General features: G+C 46.8%; 1 protein-coding gene across 2 annotated transcripts in view; it reads right to left on the bottom strand.

Annotated features, from left to right (window-relative positions):
* Positions 1 to 18543, bottom strand: part of AOAH (acyloxyacyl hydrolase) — a 73795-nt gene extending 55252 nt beyond the window's left edge. For both annotated transcript variants that reach the window (XM_036453833.2, XM_036453832.2), the window contains exons 1-2: positions 18165 to 18543; positions 7597 to 7692 (exon numbers count right to left, since the gene is read on the bottom strand). In XM_036453833.2, the coding sequence (XP_036309726.1) occupies positions 7597 to 7692; positions 18165 to 18291 (223 nt within the window). In that variant the 5' untranslated portion in view covers positions 18292 to 18543. The remainder of the gene's footprint in view (positions 1 to 7596; positions 7693 to 18164) is intronic.
* Positions 18544 to 20336: the final 1793 nt, after the last annotated feature.

A 20336-nucleotide genomic window follows, 5' to 3' on the forward strand; every position in this document is an offset into this window, starting at 1 on the left:
CAGCAAACATCTGAATGGGGGTGATCTCATTGCTGAAGTTGAAAGAAACAGGGCTCGCTTTCAAGTACGTAATCTGAAACACTGCTTTGTTAAAAATGTTCTTCCCTGGTGTTCATTTGGAGAAAAAGACTTTGCCTTGGCTATTTCGTTTTTGTGGCTGGTATTTCAGAGATAAAAGGAGACCATCTCTGAGAGGTGTTCCTGCCCTGCAGTCTCTCTCTCTCTCTCTCTCTCTCTCTCTCTCTCTCTCTCTCTCTCTCTCTCTCCTCCACAGAAGTGCTCTGTGGGTTGATCTGCCTACATGGTGAGAAGTGTTATCTCCCTGGACCTGTTCTCGAGTTTGTGGGTTCTTGTGGGATCTGGGAATCCCAGGGAGGACCTCGGCACAGTCAGGGACAGATGGGCTGACCTGGGAAAGGATGGGAAACCCTCCCAGAGGAGAACTGACCTGGTCAGGCTCATCTCAGACTGGGTTTCCCTTGCTTGGCAGGTAGGAAAGTGAAAACACACAATCAATTCAGGAAACTTTCTCTTGTTCTTCATTTTTACTCAGTGGTAAATAATGTCAACATTTTATGATAAATTAGATACAGTCATAGAACTTTTTCTTTTTTACAATAATATATAAGACTTTGAACACAGTGTGCTTTTTAAAAATATTTTTTGAATTGATTTCAGAGAGAGGGATAGAAACATCCATGCTGAGAGAATCATTGATTGTCTCCTGCAGGACCCAAACAGGGGATGGAGCTTGCAACCCAGACATGTGCCTGACCAGGAATCAAACCCTGACTTCCTGGTTATGGATTGATGCTCAACCACTGAGACACATAAGGCCAGCAGGGGAGGGCAGTTAGGGGTGACCAAGCTGGCAGGCAAGTGAACAGTTAGGAGCCAGTGGTCCCAGATTGTGAGAGGGATCCTGGATTGGGGAGGGTGCAGGCCAGGCTGAGGGGACCCCCCCCTCCCATGCACAAATTTCATGCACCGAGACTCTAGTAAAAATAATAAAAAATGATGAGGGAATGCTATGAACATCTGCCTGACAGCAAAATAGATCACTTGGATCACATGTGTCAAACACACGGCCCGCGGGCCAAATCCGTCCCGCCAGGCCTTGCAATGTGGCCGGCACCGCGCTGTCATCACTGCACTCCGCTGCGTTTCCATCACAATGACAGTTTATGACTGTTCAGTAAACCATTCGGCCCGCGATTTAGGCTGGATTTTAGATTTTGGCCCCTTCTCTGATTGAGTTCGACACCCCTAACTTAGATGAAATGCAAAAACTCCTAGAAAGACCAACTGTCCAAATGGAGTCAAGAATAAACAGACAATCTGAGAAGACATATAACAAGAGATTGAATTAGTTATCAAGAGTTTCCATAAATAAACCAGGACCAGATGGCTTCACTGGTGAATTGTACCAACTCTTTTAAATAAGCATCTGAATAGACATTTCTCCAAAAAAGATATGCAAATGGTCAATGAACACATGAAAAGATGCTCAACATCCTTAGCAATTAAGAAAATGCAACTCAAAACCACGGGAGATACCACATCACGCCCACCTGGAGATGCTATAATCAGAATGACAACTAGTAACATGCATTGGGGGTGTGGAGAAACGAAATCCTCATACACTGCCAGGAGGGTGGGAGATGGGAAACGGGGCAGCCACTTCGGTAAGCAGTCTGGAAGTTCCTCAAATGGCTAAGCATAGAGTGACCATAGGGCCCAACAATCCTAGGTATGCACTCACGGGAATAAAAAGCGCACACATCCATGTAAAAACGTGTACAGGGACGATCAGAGCCGCATGATTCAAAATAGCCAAGAAATGAAAGCAAGTCAACCGGAATATCCGTTAACTAATGACCGGGTGGACGGAGTGGGCCCAGTCCACACAATGGAACATCACTCAGCACACAGAGCAGTGACGTTCTGACACACACTACACAGATGACCACAAAAACCTCATGCAGAATGCAAGAAGCAGTTCAAAAGACCATATTGCATAATTCCGCTTATTTGAAAGGCCCAGAATATGCAAATTCAGAGATAGGAAGTAGATATGGTTGCTCAGGGCCTGGGAGGTTGCAGGTTTGGGGGTATGGAGAAGGGGAGCAGGTCGCTTTTGGGTACAGTGAAAATATTCTGAAGTGAACTGTGCCGATGGAGGCTCCATTCTGTGACTAAAACCACCGAATTATATACTTTGAGGGGGCAAAGTGTAAAATATGCGACTCTCAGTACAACTGCCTAAAAATGACATAGGTGCCTGGCCAGGGTGTCTCAGTGGTTGAGACTTGACCCAGAAACCAAGAGGTCATGGTTCGATTCCGGGTCTGGACACATGGCTGATTGCAGGCTCAGTCCACAGTGAGGGGTGTGCAGGAGGCAGCCAACTGATGTTTCTCTCTCATCATTGATGTTTCTATCCCTCTTCCCTCCCTTCCTTTCTGAAATCAGTAAAAACATATTTTTACAAAATGATTATGCTCTTCTCCCTGGGATGCTGAAGTGAAGGGCGACCGGAAGCTCTGAACATCAGACCTCAGGCCCCAGCTCAGCACCTGCTCAGGCTTCTGCCTGTAGTCGGGCTGCAGCCTCCTTGTCTGAAAGAGAAGTGGTTCAGTGTCTGTCGGCACCATGCTGGGAGTTTGGAGAGCTATGTGACAGAGGCAGAAGCATTGGGAAGCATGCTGGAAGCGAGTTTCAGGTGTGGCTAACGGAGAAAGAACTTGGCCAAGAGCAGATGGATTTAAAACTGACACCAGGCTGTTTTGATTAACTTGCAGGACTGCCTGGTGAAACTAGAAGTGTGTGTGAGTGTGCACGTGCATGTGTATGTATGTGTGTGAGAGCACATGTATGTATGTGTGTGAGTGTGCACGCGTTAGTGTGAGTGTATGTGCATGTCAGTGTGAGTGTGTATGTGTGTGTGTGTGTGTGTGTGTGTTCTTTCATTCAGAAGTGTGGAGATATAAAGGAAGGTTTCTAATAGATTGTGAATGTCCGATAATATTATAGGAGGATGGATAAGTAATGTGGAGGCCATTTATATGGAGAAGAACTAGAGGGAGATTAGGAGGCGTGGCCTAGCGCTGTGTGTCTTACTGTGTGCAGACCTCAGCATCCTGCGGGGTGACAAAGAGAAGCCGCAGAGTGGCGTGTACAGTGGGCACTGATGCAAATTTGAAGCTCCCAGGAGGGAGGATTCTGGGAAGATGACAGTTGGGGCAGCAGTTTTGGAATTTCTTTGAATCTTAAACAATTTCTCTCTCTGACATAAAACAACTCAAACCCAGATTGGTGATATTTAGGGCACCATCTTGGCTTCTTCTGACTCATAATAGGAAATTTCAGAGGCTGTTGAGGTACAATGAGAGAGAGAGAGAGAGAGAGAGAGAGAGAGAGAGAGAGAGAGAGAGAGAGAGAGAGAGAGAGAGAGAGAGAGAAAGAGAGAGAGGAAAACATATGGATAGGGAAACCAAAAATCATAGACAATAGTTTCAACAAAGCTAAGTATCTCCAAGGTCCCCAGCGTATAATAGACAAGGTAAACCACACAGAGCCACAGGCCCTGTGGGTTATCAGCGTCTTATGGAAGAAATGGGATGTCAGATAAACCCAAGCACAGGATGATCCCCGAATAACCCAGAGGTGTGGGCTGGGAAGGTGGTGGGCCTGGGAGGGGCTGTGCCCGCTGCAGCCCAGGTGCGGACAGAGGCTCCAGGCAGGAGGGTTGGGCACCTGCAGTCAAGAAACTGACCAGCAGAGCCCTCTGCAGGACAGAGCCCAGGGAAGAGGAACTGCTGGCCTTGGAGCCCACATTGAGCAGGACTGGAGCCCTGTAAAGAGAAAACCAGAAAAAGTGGGCAGGGGAGCAGAGTCAGGAAACCTCAGAAAGCAAGCTGTCTCTCCCCCATCCCCGCCCCCAAACACACACACGCACCCAGAAACAGCAGAAGCAGGAGTTCTGTGCATTTAGAAAAGCTCCCCCAAACCACTTCTTTTTCTATATGAAAACTAATTTCATATAAAAACGAGCAACAGAAATGTATCTAGGTCAACACCCATACAAAGTTATTATAAGAAGAAAAAAGAATAAGGAACAGAATCAAATCCCCACAGATAGCAAAAGCATGCCAGAAAGTCATTCCAAAAAGGGATTAAAACACAATATTTCAAAATGAACTAAGAAGCATTAATAAAATGACATAGACATGAAAGAACAACAGAAATGAGAATTAGAAAACCTTAGGCATGGAAAAAACAATTCAGGGAAGAGTACAAGATTATAAACTAAATGAAGTCTGAACTAGAATGAACAGAAGAAGGGAAGGCAATGATGATGTCTTAGGAGAAATTGAAAGGTGAAAGGGAGGAAAAATGTGATATAAAACAAATGAAGAGACAAAAAGTATTCAAGGTAGAATATTGAAGGTAGGCAAAGAAGATTCAAAATAGGAATAATAGGCATCCCTGAAGAAAAAACAAAACAAAACAAAATAAGGCAACTGAACAAATACTACCAACTTTCCTGAAATTGTAAGAAATGTATATGAACACTCCCTTCTTCCTCCTCCACCCCCCAATTGAAAGGGCACACTGCATGACTCAAAACATCCATGCACAATAACTAACACCAAGACATATTCTGGTCAAGAGGCTGAATTTCATAGAAGAAGAAAAAATAATCCTTTGAGCTTCTGGGAAAAAAACAGACTTATATAAAAAAATTAGATTATCATTATGCTTTTTAATAACATATTTAAGATACTCTGAGAAAGAAATTGTGTGCCAAGGATTTTTATTTCCAGGAAAACATTGACTTTCAAGTATAAAGGGTACAGACAGCTTGTTATCCAACATGCAAGAGATTCAGGGAATATTTCCCATGAGTCCTTCCTGAGGCATGAGCTCGAGGCAACAATTCAACTAGACAGACATGCTCAGAATGGCTGAAGGGGACCATCCATCACAGAGCAGCTGATGAAACTAATAAGAAATGAGGGTGAAAGGGAATGGGTATGGGATGGAATGGCGATATGCTCAGATAACACAGAGCGATGATTAAATAAGAGATGGGAAAAGCATGGGTAGAAAACAATTTTAACTGCTCTCAATGATTATAAAACATATTAATGGTAGTCATATGAGGACTGATATTCTGAGACTGTCCTATGTGCAATGAGGGATAGGTAAATGAATAATTATGGGCTATTTTAATTCTATCTATCCCTTTGACCTTGAGAATTAGGACTCAGAGTGTGGGAAGAAGCAGATTATAGCTATGTAGAGTACAGATTAAGAAAAATGTTCTGTAGTCCTGAATTTGAATTCCAGGTGTCAGTATGAATGCAATAGAAATATTATTTTTAAATTACGAATTTTACCTCTGTATATTTCTATCATTGTCTACCAAAGAGAAGAATGATTAGCTCAGTAGTAATGAGCATTTCTAGGCACCAGATTGTGGTCTTAAAATATTATTTTCCACCTGAAAAAACCAGGGCTTCTAAGGGAAATGACTAATGTCAAGCCTGGGGCTGGCAATGTACAGGAGAACACCTGTCATACCAGTTAGTGAGGTGACGTAGGCCCACGTCAAAGGCCTCAGGAGCCAACGAGAAGAGGGTCCCATTGGTCAAAGTTGGATAATAAATGAAATAGACTCAAACTCATCAGATATGTATAAATTCATGAGTTTATGACATTTTAAAGAAAGTCAATTGACTACTTTGGGATGATACTAGAAAGGCAGCGAATTGTTTGAAAACTGGCAAATAAAACAAAATAATTAAGTATTTATCCTCCTTCCCTGGTATGAATGGTATCATTAGGGACTCTGGGCAAAATGCCTTTAAAATATTTCTGAAGAGGAGGGAACTGTCTCTAATATACTTCAGTTACTTAATGACATATATAAATGAGAGATTAAAATAGCACCATTTTGCAACCCACTGTGAACTAATAGGTCTGGTCATTGAGCATCAACAGCTGCTAACATCACAAAAAGAGAAAAATGAAAACCACTTCTGCTGGCCTCCAATGAAAGAAAACACCACACGTATAGTCTTGCCAAAGAAATCAAACTGGAGTCTGATCTAGTCTCTGGACATAGCTGCCAATTTTCAGGAAATATGGAGCACAAAGAAATGCATTCAATTATTCTGTAGGGATGCATCAGCAAAATCCAGACTATGGGAAACTCTTCAAGGCATATTCCATAGCTAAATTATAAGGAAAAGGGAGGGATGAGAAGGAAGCTAGTAGAATAAAATAGACTTAAAAGACACATCAAAAATTTTAAAACTGGTCAATGCCCACTTGGGTGATAACACTACAAAGCAATGCAAGGAAATGATTATAGTAAAATTGAGGACACAATTTTTTTAGGAAGAAGAAGGGATTTATGATGGCTTGGGGTTTGTGGATGGGGATTCCAGAATGGCTACCTATCTGTTCCTTCTTGACCTTAGCTATGTTTGCAAGTATACATTTATTTTGTGTAATTTTCTACATTTGGTTTACCAAGAAAATTTTTTTTTTAAAAATCACCCATAGAACAATACTATTCATTGGATCTAGATTATACAAATAAAAGTGAAAGTATAAGGCTTGACAAGAACAAGACCCATTAAGTTCATGTGTGTCGCTTCCTCCAGAGAGGTAGGTGGATGTAACTGGTGGTTGGGGAGACCCAAGGGTGTCTCAAAGTTGTCCTAATTAAACAAAAGCAAGACCTGATGTATGTCAAGATCTTAGCAATGGCCAATCTGGGACCTGGTAAACATGTGTGTTTGTATGGTATCCTCTCCCAGCCTTTAGTTTTGAATTTTAAATGTTTAGCTTGTGAACGCATATTGTGACTGCATGCAAGAAGTTCTCTGAAAACACTTTGGTGCGATTGGCCGAATGCTGTATAAATCGAGGATACAATCACCTTTAGTCCAACTACTTTTACTTATTTACTTAGCGAAAATAATGTAGGCACCCCGATGAATAAGTTCCTTAACATTAAATGAAATCTTGACTGTCAAGGAAATTTATACATTATGACTGTTCACCTAACAGTATCTTGAAGAGATAAAAGAATATTTTCTTTCTGCTGAGGTTGAAAAACAAATATGTGATGTGTTTAAACCACCAATCAGCTCCTTCCTTTGCAGGATGCGCAAGGGATTTTCTTGAGATCCAGTTCAAATGGATGGAATGTTCCCAGGTTACCTTCCCCTTTGGGCTTTGAGATCAGTTGTCCTTCAGCCTAATGCTTCATGCTGGATCTGCGCATGCATCCAGGTATGTGTATGTGGTCAAATGAACAAACATTATTGAAAACTGTTCAATATTTTTATCATGATTGACCACCATTATTCTGCCACAATGGGAAAAGAATGTCAGGGGATAAAACTTCCTGGAGTGTTTGTTCCCATTTCTATGAGCACCATATCAATAGACAGAAATAATACAATCAGCTTCTCCTCCACAGGCATGTGTAAGGTGCAAACTCATTAATGAAGGCCCATGATGACCCACAAGTAAGAAAAAAGCGGGGGCCCTCAGCTGCAGGCCTGTTTCCATAGTTACCTGGCAGGTAGCTGCACAGCCTCTCCATGGAGGCCTGGACCGTGGAGTTGTGGACCTGAGCCAGCTGTTCGATCACAGACACCACCAGCACACAGCCTGTAGGAGAGAAGACCATGTCAGCAGGCCGCACAGAGCTGTGCTGGGGAGTCCGGGGAAGAAAGGGGCAATGTGTGTGTCCTCAAGAACACCAGCTCTTTCCAAAGAAGAGAACTCCTGTTTGCCATTCACCTTCAACAACCTACCAAGGGCAGAATTCACTGTGACTTGTAGTGAAACGTGATGTGTGGTAAGAAGATGGTGGGTTTGGGGTTAGAAAGGCTAGTTGTCAGTCAGCTTTGCCACTTGTAATCTACGTGACCTTGAGGGAGTCCATGAATCATGCTTTTTTCCTTTTATTTATTTAATTTTTTAATTTTTATTATTACATGGGAGGAAGGTGTCATCTATAGGAAGTTGTGCTAGGGTTGAGTCTTGCACCTAAATCTTGGACTTACCATCCAGACTGTCTAAGCTTTGGTTTCCTCTCTGCAAAGTAAGTCCTAACACATGTCTCATGGGGATGCTGTGAAGATTAAATGTGATAACTGTGGGGAGCAGGAGACTTGGTTGGAAAGTTTATAAGGAGGAAAATTCTGAAGAGCACCACGGGGCAGCGCTCCACAGAGAGAAAGGAAACCCGAAGGAGGAGGCCTTGCCAACAAAGACACTGCAGCAGCAGACGAGGCGCGGGCATCCACTGCTCTGTGCCCTCAGTAAGCTGGGCAGAGCTGGGCGGAGCAGATCTTAGCTGGTTTGACCTTGAGAGCCACGGCCTCAGTCCTCGGAGAGCAACTCCTGGTAGGGCCTTTATCCACGCCCACTATCAAGGTCCAGTAGATGTGCTTTTAACCTGGTCCCTGCACCCAGAATTTTATCACCTTGCAATGAATTTAGTAGCTGATACTTATTAGCATTTTATGGTCGAGAAAGCACTTTCATATATATTTTCTTTTATTTTAAAAATAAATTTTAAAATAGATGCAATGCAATCTCATTTTAGAAAATTTAAAAAAGTATATGGAACGGCATAAAAAAGATGAACGTCACTCAAATCACCCAGAATTAAGCCAATTTCACTTTTATTTTAAATACATAAAATATGTTCAATACATGATAATATTTTCACCACATAGAATACACTTTTACAGCCTGACTTGCCTCTGCCTTGCCTGTTAAGTTAGCTGGAACTAAATGAATTTTATCAGCAGTTGAGAACCAATTACAAATAATAACGTTGCATTGTGATAAGAGTTGGCAGTGAGGTACAGTTGAAAAAGGGGGAGGCTTTGAAATAAGAAAAGCAGACTTGGATTCCAATCCTGGCTCCGTCACTCACAGATGAAGTGCCTGTAAATGGGTTACTAGCCTGGGACTCCGTGTGTAAGAGCTGAGAGTTAGCGTACCCTCCGGGAGGGTGACTGGGTCTTCCTCTCACTCGGGGGCCTGACGGAGGCCTGGTTTGCAGCAGGGGGACTGGAGGTGTTTGCTGACCTGATGTGAGCTAACGGGAGGAAGCTACCCGAGTGACATTGCCCTTGGCGGTTGCTGGGGGTCTCCATGGGGGAGGGCTCACGGTGCACCTGCTGCTGCTCTGACTCAGGCACCTCCCAGAGGCGGCGCGTTGTTTATCTTTGTTCTGGTCTCATCACAGGATGTGGCTCCCTGCTCACCTGGTGTGAAACGGCCAGTGCCCCTTCCTGAGTCAGGACCGAAGAAGCAGGAGGTGGGGGCGGGTGGAGATCCTGCACAGTCACTGCCTCAGAAGGCATCTTGTCAAGGAGCTGCAAGCGGGGCGCCAGAGAAGGGACTTCCAGAAAATCTAAGCAGAGGAGGGGGGAGGAAGGCATCCCAGGAAAGGAACGAGGCTGGGGGCCGGAAGAGTGTGGCTTCTTTCTCCACACTTTCCACAGTTAGTGGCACGTGTCCTTTCTCTCCGGGTCCTAAAGGAACAATGCCTCACAGGGGGTAGACTTGGTGAGGTCAGCGAGCAGGAGTATGGGGTGAACGGGACCGACAGGGACTCTTGTTGGAATTTTTCTCCGGAGGCTCCATAATCGGGGGTCCCAGTGACCACAAACCCTGCACACCACACCACCCCCTTCCCCATCCCCTAATGGGCTGCACTGCTCAGGATCAACGGAACTTCGTACTTAAAGACGTGGGCTTTTCTTGTACTCAGCAGAATCCCACCCAGGGTTCATTTAAATAAATATATATACTGTTTTTAGAGAGAATGGAGAGGAAGAGAAACATCAATTGGCTGCCTCTTGCACGCACATACCCTCTACTGGGGATTGAGCCTGCAGCCTGGGCATGTGCCCCAACCAGGAATCCAACCGTGACTTCTTGGTGCTGGACCACACTTAACCACGGAGCCACACGGCCAGGGCCCCCCACGGGTTCCTAGACTTTCCTGACTCCTTATGGCTGCAGGCTGACATTGGAAGTCATTAGATCAATAAAAAGGAGCCCAGGGAAGAAGTCAGTGTCTCTGAAGACCAGTGGGTCTTGGCACCATCATCTCTCACGTGCTGACCAAGGGCGCCCTGGGGAAAGCAGGCGATGGGGCTAAAATCCGTGAGCGCCCAGGTGGGGCCCGGCTCTGACGTGAGTTCTGCCCATTTCCCGTGGGCCCACTCCTCTCCCCAGCGATTGCTCATTCAGGGTCTACAGTGAGGCACGTCCCCGGTCCCTCAGTGGCAGGAACGGAGACACTGGCCCTGCTCTCGCTTCTAACAAGAGGCTGCACTGCCCTGACAAGTGAAGAATGCTTTCCTGGGGAGAGACGCACGGGCAGAGCGATGGCTCCATTACAGACTGCTCTCCGGCTGCCAATACAGGTCTGGCTCTGCTAACTCCAATTTGTCGCAGCGGCTGTTCATTAAGGCAGCGAGGACAGCGGGTGGGCGCTGTGCATTCTCTCCGGTCACCATCTGCCATTGCAGGACAAAGGCTCCTCTCACCTGGCGTGGGAAATAATGAGTCTAATGGAGCCAGGAGAGGCAGTGCCGGGGCCGAACAGAAACACCCGCACAGAGGCCTGCTCCTGGGCACAGCGCGGAGGCTGCAGGCTGGCCGCAGCATCCTTAGACGGGCACGGAGCTCTTGGAGCGCTGGTTCCACTCGGATCTGCGCTGCTGGCAAGGCAGCCAGCTGCAGAGAGCGGCCTGCCGGACGCCCGTTGGTCTGAAGCCACACTCCACCAAAAAGCCTTGAAAACACCTGGCAGTTGTGAGCCTGGCTCCCTGAGACTGCACTTCCTCCTTCACCCGAGGAGGAGCAGAGTGACTCATTCCACCATGAGTGTCCTTTCAGCCTTCAAAGTGTATGGCATGCATTAGCATCTCATTCAAACCCCACCGAGGCGGAGGAACCACTGCTCCACACGGTTAGGTGTGCAGGAGCGGGGCTGGAACAGAGTGGGTATTGGCTGAGTCCCTTCCAGATTCAGGCGCTGTGCTGGGCGGTGAGCTCAGGCTGAGAACACACAGGTATGGCTCCTGCCCTCTTATGTTATTTGAGGGAAAAGGGATCATAAGTAAGCAAACACAATTATAAATAATTTGGGGTGCTCTGAAGAGAAGGAGCAGGGTGAAGTAACAGAGGGAGTGATGAAGAGGTGGTATAATCCTTCGTAAGTAGAGCCGATAGAGGACATTTCTTGGAAGAACACATAAATGGCTAATATAACGGAAAGGAGAAAGCAGATTGGGAAACTGGAGCAGGCTTTGTAGGCAGGGGGCGTTGGTGCCCACTTCAAAGTAATGAACCTGGTGCCAGTAGAGGGTGTGCAGGAGGCAGCTGGTCGATGTTTCTCTCTCATCGATGTTTCTAGCTCTTTGTCCCTCTCCCTTCCTCTCTGTGGAAAAATCAATAAAATACATTTAAAATAAAAAAATAGCTCATAAACTTATCTTTGAAAAAAACTGTAATATCAACAATGTTTTAGCTTTTCTATGTTGTTTTTTTAACTGCAGGTATTTAGAGTTTTCACTACATCTGTGGCCTTTCACAATCCCCCTGAAATATCGTTTTTATCAGAAAACGCTCACTGGGTTCCAAAGTGCTAACTATCCCAAGAACACTGGCAATGCTAATGGCACTATATCAGATGAGTGCTGGTGAGAACAGGGCTGAGGGCATTCGAAGGAGAGCAGGGCCCAAGCCAGGGCAGGGAGAGACCATGAAGGCTGTGCTGAGAGGTACAGGATGGTTGGCTTGGCTGGTTTAGAAATACATAAAGCATTCATGATAAAGAAACAAGAGTGAAGACACCAGGAGCCATTCCATCCTGTTATGCATTCAACACCTACTTATGAGCACCTACTACGTGCTCAGAGGAGACCAAGGTGAGTAAGAGAAGTTACAGACCAGGAGGAAAGACTGATGACCAGAAGAACCATCTGGTCATTGCAGCCTGTAGGTGCTGGGGTACAGGGACCTGTTAGAGCTTTGGGACCACAGAGGAGGAAGGACCTGAACTCTGCTCTGGGAAGCAGTGACCGTCTCCTGGCGAAGCTGAGCCAGAAGGAACGGGAGGACCTCACTTGACAGAAAAAGGCAGGAAAAGCCTTCAGGAAGAGACCTGTGGGTGAGAGAGAAGAGCTGGCCAAGGCTCCATGCTGTAGAGTCCAGCGTGCAGATCAATGGCCTTCAGACATTTTGCTCTGAACCCCCCTTGAAAAAATGATGTACCTCTTCCACATATTAATGGATGTTTAAGTATGATTAAATATATATCAATTTAAATAGCTGCAAAAGGTATAATTTCAGGCAGACTGTAGATATTACAATAGAAATATTATAGTATATCAATCTTCTATATATGTCCAAAGAAATCTAAATATGATAGTGATTTATATGTATTCTTATCCACGTTCTTTCACATTGAGAAATGTATCTTGATAATTCCTCTCTTTGAATTCATATTTCAATGAAAAGTCTACTCCTTTGTATTTTTCTTCAATTATCAAATTTTATCCCAATGGAATATACTTTAATGGTTGAAAGTATTTTATTGGCCACACTATTATACTTCTTAACATTAAAATCAGGTATAAAATTTTAGTAAAGATTAATTTCCTGTTAATATAACATCTAAGTATTAAAAATTCTTCGGGATATAGTTTCCTTTATTAATAAAATTCACTTATCTACACAATATATATTGCCAATTTGATAAACAATTCCTAAATAATAAAGGTAAATTTTAAAAAATATGGTTTTTTTAATAATTTCAGAGAGGAAGGTAGAGGGAGAGACAGAAACATCAATGATGAGAGAATCATTGATTGGCTCCCTCCTGCATACCTCCTACTAGGGATCAAGCCAGTAACCTGGGCCTGTGCCCTGACTGGGAATCAAACTACGACCTCCTGGTTCATATGTCGACCACTGAACCACATCAGGCCGGACATAAAAGTAAATTTTCATTGAAATTGCATCTCTTAATAAGAGAGGCCTTTTTAATTAGTACCTATATCTGTTGAAAAATATGACTTATCCATATAAAATGACAAGGTTCAGAATCATGTCTGTCGCTATTTTCCATTTAAAAAGTAAGTGCCAAGAAAACACATTTGCTTAACGAAGTAAATGGGAATGAAAGGACTTTTGATACAGTAATGTCACTCAACGCATTAACTCCTTCTCCATTAAATGCCAAAATCGTAGCGTGATCTATCATAGAAAATTATCCCAAATCATCTGTCACTTGACAACTCTATTAAGTCCCCTTCAGTGTGTTGAAAGCCAAGAACAAGAAACCACCTGACTTGCAAGAACATTTGTTACCTAGTCACTCTCTCCGTTTCTGGGAAATATAAGAAATGTTTTGCTAATTCTTATCTTTTAATCATGTCTATTCCCTTGTTAAAACCCAACAGACTCAGAAAAAATTGGGAAGCTGAACCATTGCTCTTTTCAGTGCACTTTTGCCTCTACAATGTTTTAAGTAAAATCTTTTATCTTAATGCACACTTCGTATGCATCTCTGTCAAATGCTGGATCTACAGAATTAGTTCATTAAGTTATGAAAAATGCCCTTCCTATAAACCTCAATGGCCAAGTCAGCGCTTCACGTAAGTGGCGAGGTGATGAAATGTTTTCTCTTTCAGGGGGAGGGGTGGCTTATGAACAAGTGTTCAGTTACAGAGGAGAGAAATTGAAATTTCTGTATATATATAAGTTGTGATCATAAATTTTCAACCGTTTCTGACTGTTTCTAACTCTTACTTTTGCCAATCACACTGTCATTTTACCATTCACATTGGCTGGAAACCATTGGACCGCCTTTTTTTTTTTTTTATCACTCAAACTATAAAGTTATCTCTGACCATTTTATGTGGGGTGGCGGGATGGGAAGAGGGGGTTTTAACAGGGTCTGAAGACATGTTATATATTTAAGTAAACACGAATGAGAAGAAAAACTACGTTTTTCTCTAACCTTTTAAAAAACTTCTTGAGCACCAAATAAACAGTGCTAAAAACATCCTTGATGAATTAATTTAAATGTCAATGACTTCCCCACATAAGGATTACTTTGCCTCTAAATCATCCATGTAAAGAAAATGATGTTTTGCAAAAATTAAACATGGCTCATTATTAATTCTATCACATCTGATAAGTGGCAGAGAGGGGCCCCGTAGAACCATGTTGGCTTAGTGACCAAGTGGGATGTCTAGTTCAGCACAGACACACTATGGGAAACTGAAAAAGGGCCCCCTGGGGCTTGGTTCTGACCTGGGTGATGTTCAAGGTCATGGCCTCAGGGTACTGTGTGGGTCCCACTGGAAAGGCTCCCTGTGGGAGGGAGCTGGGCTGTTTACGATGGGGAGGTTGGCTCGATCCTTCAGTAACATCTGTGCGGCTCCTTTTGGAGTATCTCCATCCCCAACAGTTCCCGCTCCATGTTTTTCTGCCTTGCTCATGTCTGTTCTACTTGTGATCCTAGGAGTTATACCCTCGCTACCCAACCTTGTCCAGTGCCCCAATGTCTGGGAAAACAAGTGAATGGCATAAGACAATAGCAAGATAACAGAGGCAATGGTTTTTTTGTGTTTTTTAAATGTTGGATTTAGATAGGACACACAAGACACAAAAGAAAAAAATGGATAAATTGGACTTCAATTTTAAAACCTTTGCACTTCCATGAATACCTCAAGATTATGCAAGGAACTTTTATAATTCAACAGTAAGATAAAAAACGAAATCCCTCAAAACCTCAAAATGGGCAACGGACTTGAATAAACATTTTTTCAGAGAAGCTATGCAAATGGCCAACATTTTAAGAAATGCAAATCGAAACAAGTACCACACCATCCATGCCCCTGGGATTCTGTAATAAAAAGATGGATAATTATAAGTTAGATGGCTATTAACTGCTCTGGAAAATAGTCTGGAAGTTGCTCACAATGTTGATGTGGAGTTACACTTTGGCCCAGAAATTCCATACCTGGGTATGCAGTATATACCGGTACCCACAAGGATAAAACATACCCACACTCAGCCCTGCACAGGAATGCTCACGGCAGAATCATTCATCAGAGCCAGGAAGAGGGAACAACAGGAATGTCCCTCAGCAATGAGCAGACAAGCAATGGGGGTGCATCCATGCAGGGAGTGTGGGTGCTAAGGGCTCCCACTGGGAGCCCTCTCCAGGCACTGCCTCCAGCAAAGGAAGCCCTCCCACTAGGGTCACTTCACACCCCAGGACGGTTCAATGTGGGGGTTCCAAGGCCTGGACCCACTTCAGGATAACTCTTAAAAGCCATTTTAATTTCAGAGCTTTGCATTGGATTGCCTGAGGCCTTTTAAAAAATAAAAATATTTTTAATGATTTTAGAAAGAGAAGAAAGGAGAGGGAGAGAGAGAAACATCAGTTGGTTGCCTCCTGCATGCCCTTCACTGGGGATGGAGCGCACAACTCAGAATGAGTCCTCACTGGGAATGAAACCAGTGACCTCTCAGTGCATGGGACGATGCTCAACCACCTGAGCCACAATGGCAGAGCATCTTGAATGGCTGCAGAACAGCTGCCTTCCCTTGCCCGCCCGCTGCCTTCACTCCCCCCAGGAGTTTCCCCCAGCAGCACTCCTCCGTAAACTCCTCAGCTCCAATTTCTGAGTCCTGTTCCCCGAGGAACCACTCTGAGCGGTAAGACACCGATTTGGACCACCTAGAGCAGCTGGCTCAGCCCAGCCAGCGCCGGGGAACCGCTGATCACACTGCAGGCTGCTCTGTACCGCCTCTCTGGCTGTGGTGATGACAGGGGAACAGTCATCCCCGCGGTTAGCCAGACGTGTGAGTTGCTGGGGAAATGGGTGTTACATCATCATCTAAGCTAAGCAGGAACAGACTCTCCGAGCTCTTGGGCCACAGAGTATATATATTTTTAAATATATTTTTATTGATTTCAGAGAAGGGAGAGGGAGAGGTAGAAACGTCAGTGATGAGGGAGAACCATGGATCAGCTGCCTCCTGCCTGCACGCCACTGGGGATCCAGCCACAACCCAAGATGTGCCCTGACTGGGAATCAAACCCTGACTTCCTAGTTCATAGGTCGATGCTCAACCACTGAGCCACCGCAGCCAGGCAACCATGGAGCATTTTTACGGAAAAAGTGAACTGGTGTGGCTAGCAGAGATGGCCACAAATTCCTTGACACACACAACCCCCACCCCATCAAAAGGAGGGGTCTGTGTCAGCTCCCCGGGAGTCGGAGGGGAGGGACCTTTGGCTGTTTTGACCAATAGAAGGTGGAGGAAGGGAGGCTGGGGCAGTTCCCAGAGCCAATCCGTGACAGGTTGGCAGCTCCTAGTTCCTGTGCTTTGGACTCTCTCTCTGCGGTCCCAAAGCTGCCACGTAGGACGTCCTACTTCCCTGAGGCTGCCCTGCCGGGGAGGCCAAATACACACGCTCTGATGGACATTCCCAGCAGAATCAACCTTCTAGCCGCCTCCCTCCCACAATGCACCACGCATGTGAGTGAAGCTGTTGGATCATCCCAGACCCACTCATCTTCCATGTGAACCCCGCTTAGTGACCTTGGTCAACCCTACTCGGAGCAGAAGAATCACCAGCCAGCCTCTAAGAAATCCCTGCCCCACAACATCAGGACTCAGCAAGATGGCTGGTTCTAATTTGTGTGCAGCAACAGACAACCAGATACCCCCTCCTGGGACCCCTCAACTCCTCCTCGAACTCTCAGCGCCTCCTGGGAATGGGGCAGGGAAGGGAACACTTGGCTCCTGTCTGCTTGACAACTTGCCTAAACCTAATCATTAATTAGCAACCGCCCCAGAGGTAGAACGTATTTCACTTGAGCCTTTCATCAAGTGTGTTTCCACTAGCCACGCTGTAGGGTCTTGTTGTGAGGAAATGAAATGGTGGTAAATCATTATTTGACAGAACCCAATAGTGGTTGAGGATGATCGCCCAGACATGGCCCCCAGGGGGACACAGACCTCTGCTTCCAGGCCTGAGGAGAGCAGACCCACAGGGAACCGGGTCTGAGGTTTTAATGTAAAAGGAGACAGAGGTGTGCTCATATAGAACCACCCCAGGTCCTGGTTTCTCCAGAAACAGGACTAACTTAGATGCTCCCTGTGCTGTCTCCAGGAGTAATGTCAGTGTCGGAGTGTGTCCAGATGCTCCGTGTGTGAGATGTGGCCATCACGCTTGCACTTGGGGTTCTTTTCCGAGTTGCTCACTGAATCCTTGCCACGAGGCGTTCTGAGTCTCTTGGCTCTCAGGACTGGCCCGTTAAAACCTGCAACCTTTTATAAGCTCCAGGGACAGTACGAACATCAGCGGTCTTACCCGCCTGTACTTCTCTACAGGTGCCCCCGGAACAACAAAGCAACACCTTGGAAATAAGAGACTCTCATACAAGACAAGGAGCCATAGCTCAATCCAAGCCCATGTTTCCAGGTGGCCATGCTATGGCCAGCAACCCTAGGCTCCCTGAGAGACAGGAGGGAGCGGAGACCCCCGAGTCCTCGGTGTGCAAACACTCTCCTGTACACGCGCGATCCCCATGCTCACAGCGACCCTGGGAGGCGGGGGCTGTGTCTCATCAGTAAGAACACGGAGTCCTGGAGCGTGAAGCAACTTGCACAAGGTCTCACGGACAGTGAGGGATGGGAAGGCGGGTGGGGGGCATGGAAACTCAGGTGTGTGTGTCTGAGTTCAAGTCCACCTTCTTTCTAATTGTGATGCTGCCTACCATCCTGAAAGGCGCTCAGAGCTCCCGCCCTGCTGGTGCCAGCCCAGGGGGCAATGCCCATCCAGGATCCAGCGCGGTGGATGAGGGCTTTCTACCCACAACCGCGATGGCACGGAGGCTTCTCACCACGCCAGGTGCCGGCAGCGGGCCCGCTCAGACCCAAAGCTTTTGCCTGTCGGGGAAGTTCTTGGTGTCTCACTCGGCATCTCACAATGAATGTCATTAAATAGGTGACAATCTATGCAAGCCACGTTATTGACCACATACTCTGCCCACATACAAATATGCAAACGCTGTACGTACCCACACAGCTGTGCCCGCGGGAGGGCCTGGCGCCGGGCCCGTCATCATGGGCCGCAGGGGCCGAGGTGAGAAAAGGCAGGAGAAGGAGCAGAGGAGCCGCCAGAAGCACTTTCCAGGGGGACTTCATGTTGGGGCTCCGCACCAAAGGGGTCAGGGGGCCGCAGAGCCGCTGGCTGAGTGAGGCTGACCTCCAGGCGCAGACCAGAGCAGTCTCGCCCCTCCTCTTCTGCCCTCCAGCACACACCACACGCACCCCACGCTCACATACACGCTGTGGATGAAGTATGAGGCCAATCAAGGCGAACACACACTCACTCGTCACTGGCCGCTACTGCAGATCCCGGGAGAGCCCGGGCGGGAGAGGGCAGGACCCTGCAGGCAGCCCTCTGGCTGCAAGCTGCCCAGAAAGACACACCCGTCTGTGCTTTCTGAGAGGTTGCGGCCCAAACCCGGAGCCCGGGGTGGGCAGGAGGCACTTCCCCTTTCCTTCTCGCGAAACTAAACTAAAACTAAAACTGCAGAGAAAAAAAAAACACCCAGGAAACCACAAACACAGCGCCCGCAGCGACTGGCTCAGTGGCCCACAGCCTGCAGAGATGGTCTGTTTGCTCAGAAGCTATTCCGTTTGCTACAAACAGCTTTTGGGGAGGCCACCTCCTGACTTTGTTGCCAGAGTTATTAAGGGGCCAGGCCTCCAGGCCTCCTCCGGCCACTGCAGGATGTGCAGAACATGAGCTGGTGACAAAGGGGTAGGGGGTGCAGCAAGGGGGATGGGGGTGCAGCGAGGGGGATGGAGGGGTGCAATGAGGGGGATGGGGGGTGCAGCGAGGGGGGTGGGGGTGCAGTGAGGGGAATGGGGGGGTGCATCGAGGGGGATGGAAGGGTGCAATGAGGGGGATGGGGGGTGCAGCGAGGGGGATAAGGGGTGCATTGAGGGGAATGGGGGGTGCAGCGAGGGGGATGGGGGAGTGCAATGAGGGGGATGGAGGGTGCAGCGAGGGGGATAGGGGGTGCAGCGAGGGGATGGGGGGGGCTGCAGGATGCTGAGCCTGGGAAGGAAGCCCTGGAGCCACCACATGGCCTTCTCACCAGTGCGTTTGCAACCCCCACCTGGAGGCCATTTCTGCTTTCTAAGAGACTGGTTTTCTGTTTTGAAGTTGAGAAGGAAATGCGATTTTTTTTTTTTTTTTTTTTCTGGAGAAAACAAACACACACTGTACAGAACCAGATCATTGAGAGAAGAGACCAGTCCTAGGTGCTTTTGCTTTTTGAAACAGTAAACTCACAACTTACAGGAAGCATACACATTCTCAGACCAGACAAGGGGGCTGGGCCACCATCTAGACAAGCCTGGCTTCGGCGCCTTGCAGTCTCTGCTGGGCTCCCAGGAAGCTTTTTGTAAACTCCATCAGATACTATCAAAGCTACCGACTCGGTCGAGGTCTCTGCTCCCCCTCCCCCGAGTCCTCCAGCGTTGGCATAGGATGGCATTTTGGGTGGCAGGCAGGATTTTAGGCTTGTGATCTTCCTGTGACAGGCAGTTAGATGTGAGCAGTGCCAGGAGGATGGGTGCTCCCCAGGCACAGAAGGTCAGCAGGGCAGGAAGTCCTGAGGGCCTAGCAAAGCACAATTGTAGGGTGGGGCCTGGCCCCTAGGGTGACTTTCCTCCCATAGCACGCCCTTTCCTCCCTAACAATAACATCCTGGCCTCAGTCCTTTGTCTGCCCCAGGCCCAGAGAAGCAGCAAAACCAGCCACAGCTGCCTCAGGACCAGCTGCTTTGACTAATGACCCTGCCCTGGGAGGGCCAATCAGTGGAGAGCTGGACCCTGAAAGGTCACACCTGGAAAGCTGCTGCATAGTCTATTGTGACATTCCCCTGGGACCACCCTGAAATCTCCACCTTAAAGCCCTCAGGACAGAATCCCCATTAGCCTTCTCATCTCTCTCTTCTTCTTCTCTATAAAATAAAAAGTCAGGGCTTAGGATCTGGAAACCATCTTTTTATGGCTTCATAATTCCTCAGAGCACTCACCACCCCCCCCCCCCCCCAAGCCTTCTCATTTTCAGGTTCAAAGAGGGACGCAGAGATCAGGAAGTGATTTTGCTAACTGAGCTGAAGCCACTGCATGTGCCCACACACCACAGAACCTTCTTCCTGCCCCCGTTGGCA

The sequence above is a fragment of the Pipistrellus kuhlii genome, unplaced genomic scaffold (genome assembly GCF_014108245.1).
Source record: "Pipistrellus kuhlii isolate mPipKuh1 unplaced genomic scaffold, mPipKuh1.p scaffold_m20_p_26, whole genome shotgun sequence".
NCBI classification, from domain to species: domain Eukaryota; kingdom Metazoa; phylum Chordata; class Mammalia; order Chiroptera; family Vespertilionidae; genus Pipistrellus; species Pipistrellus kuhlii.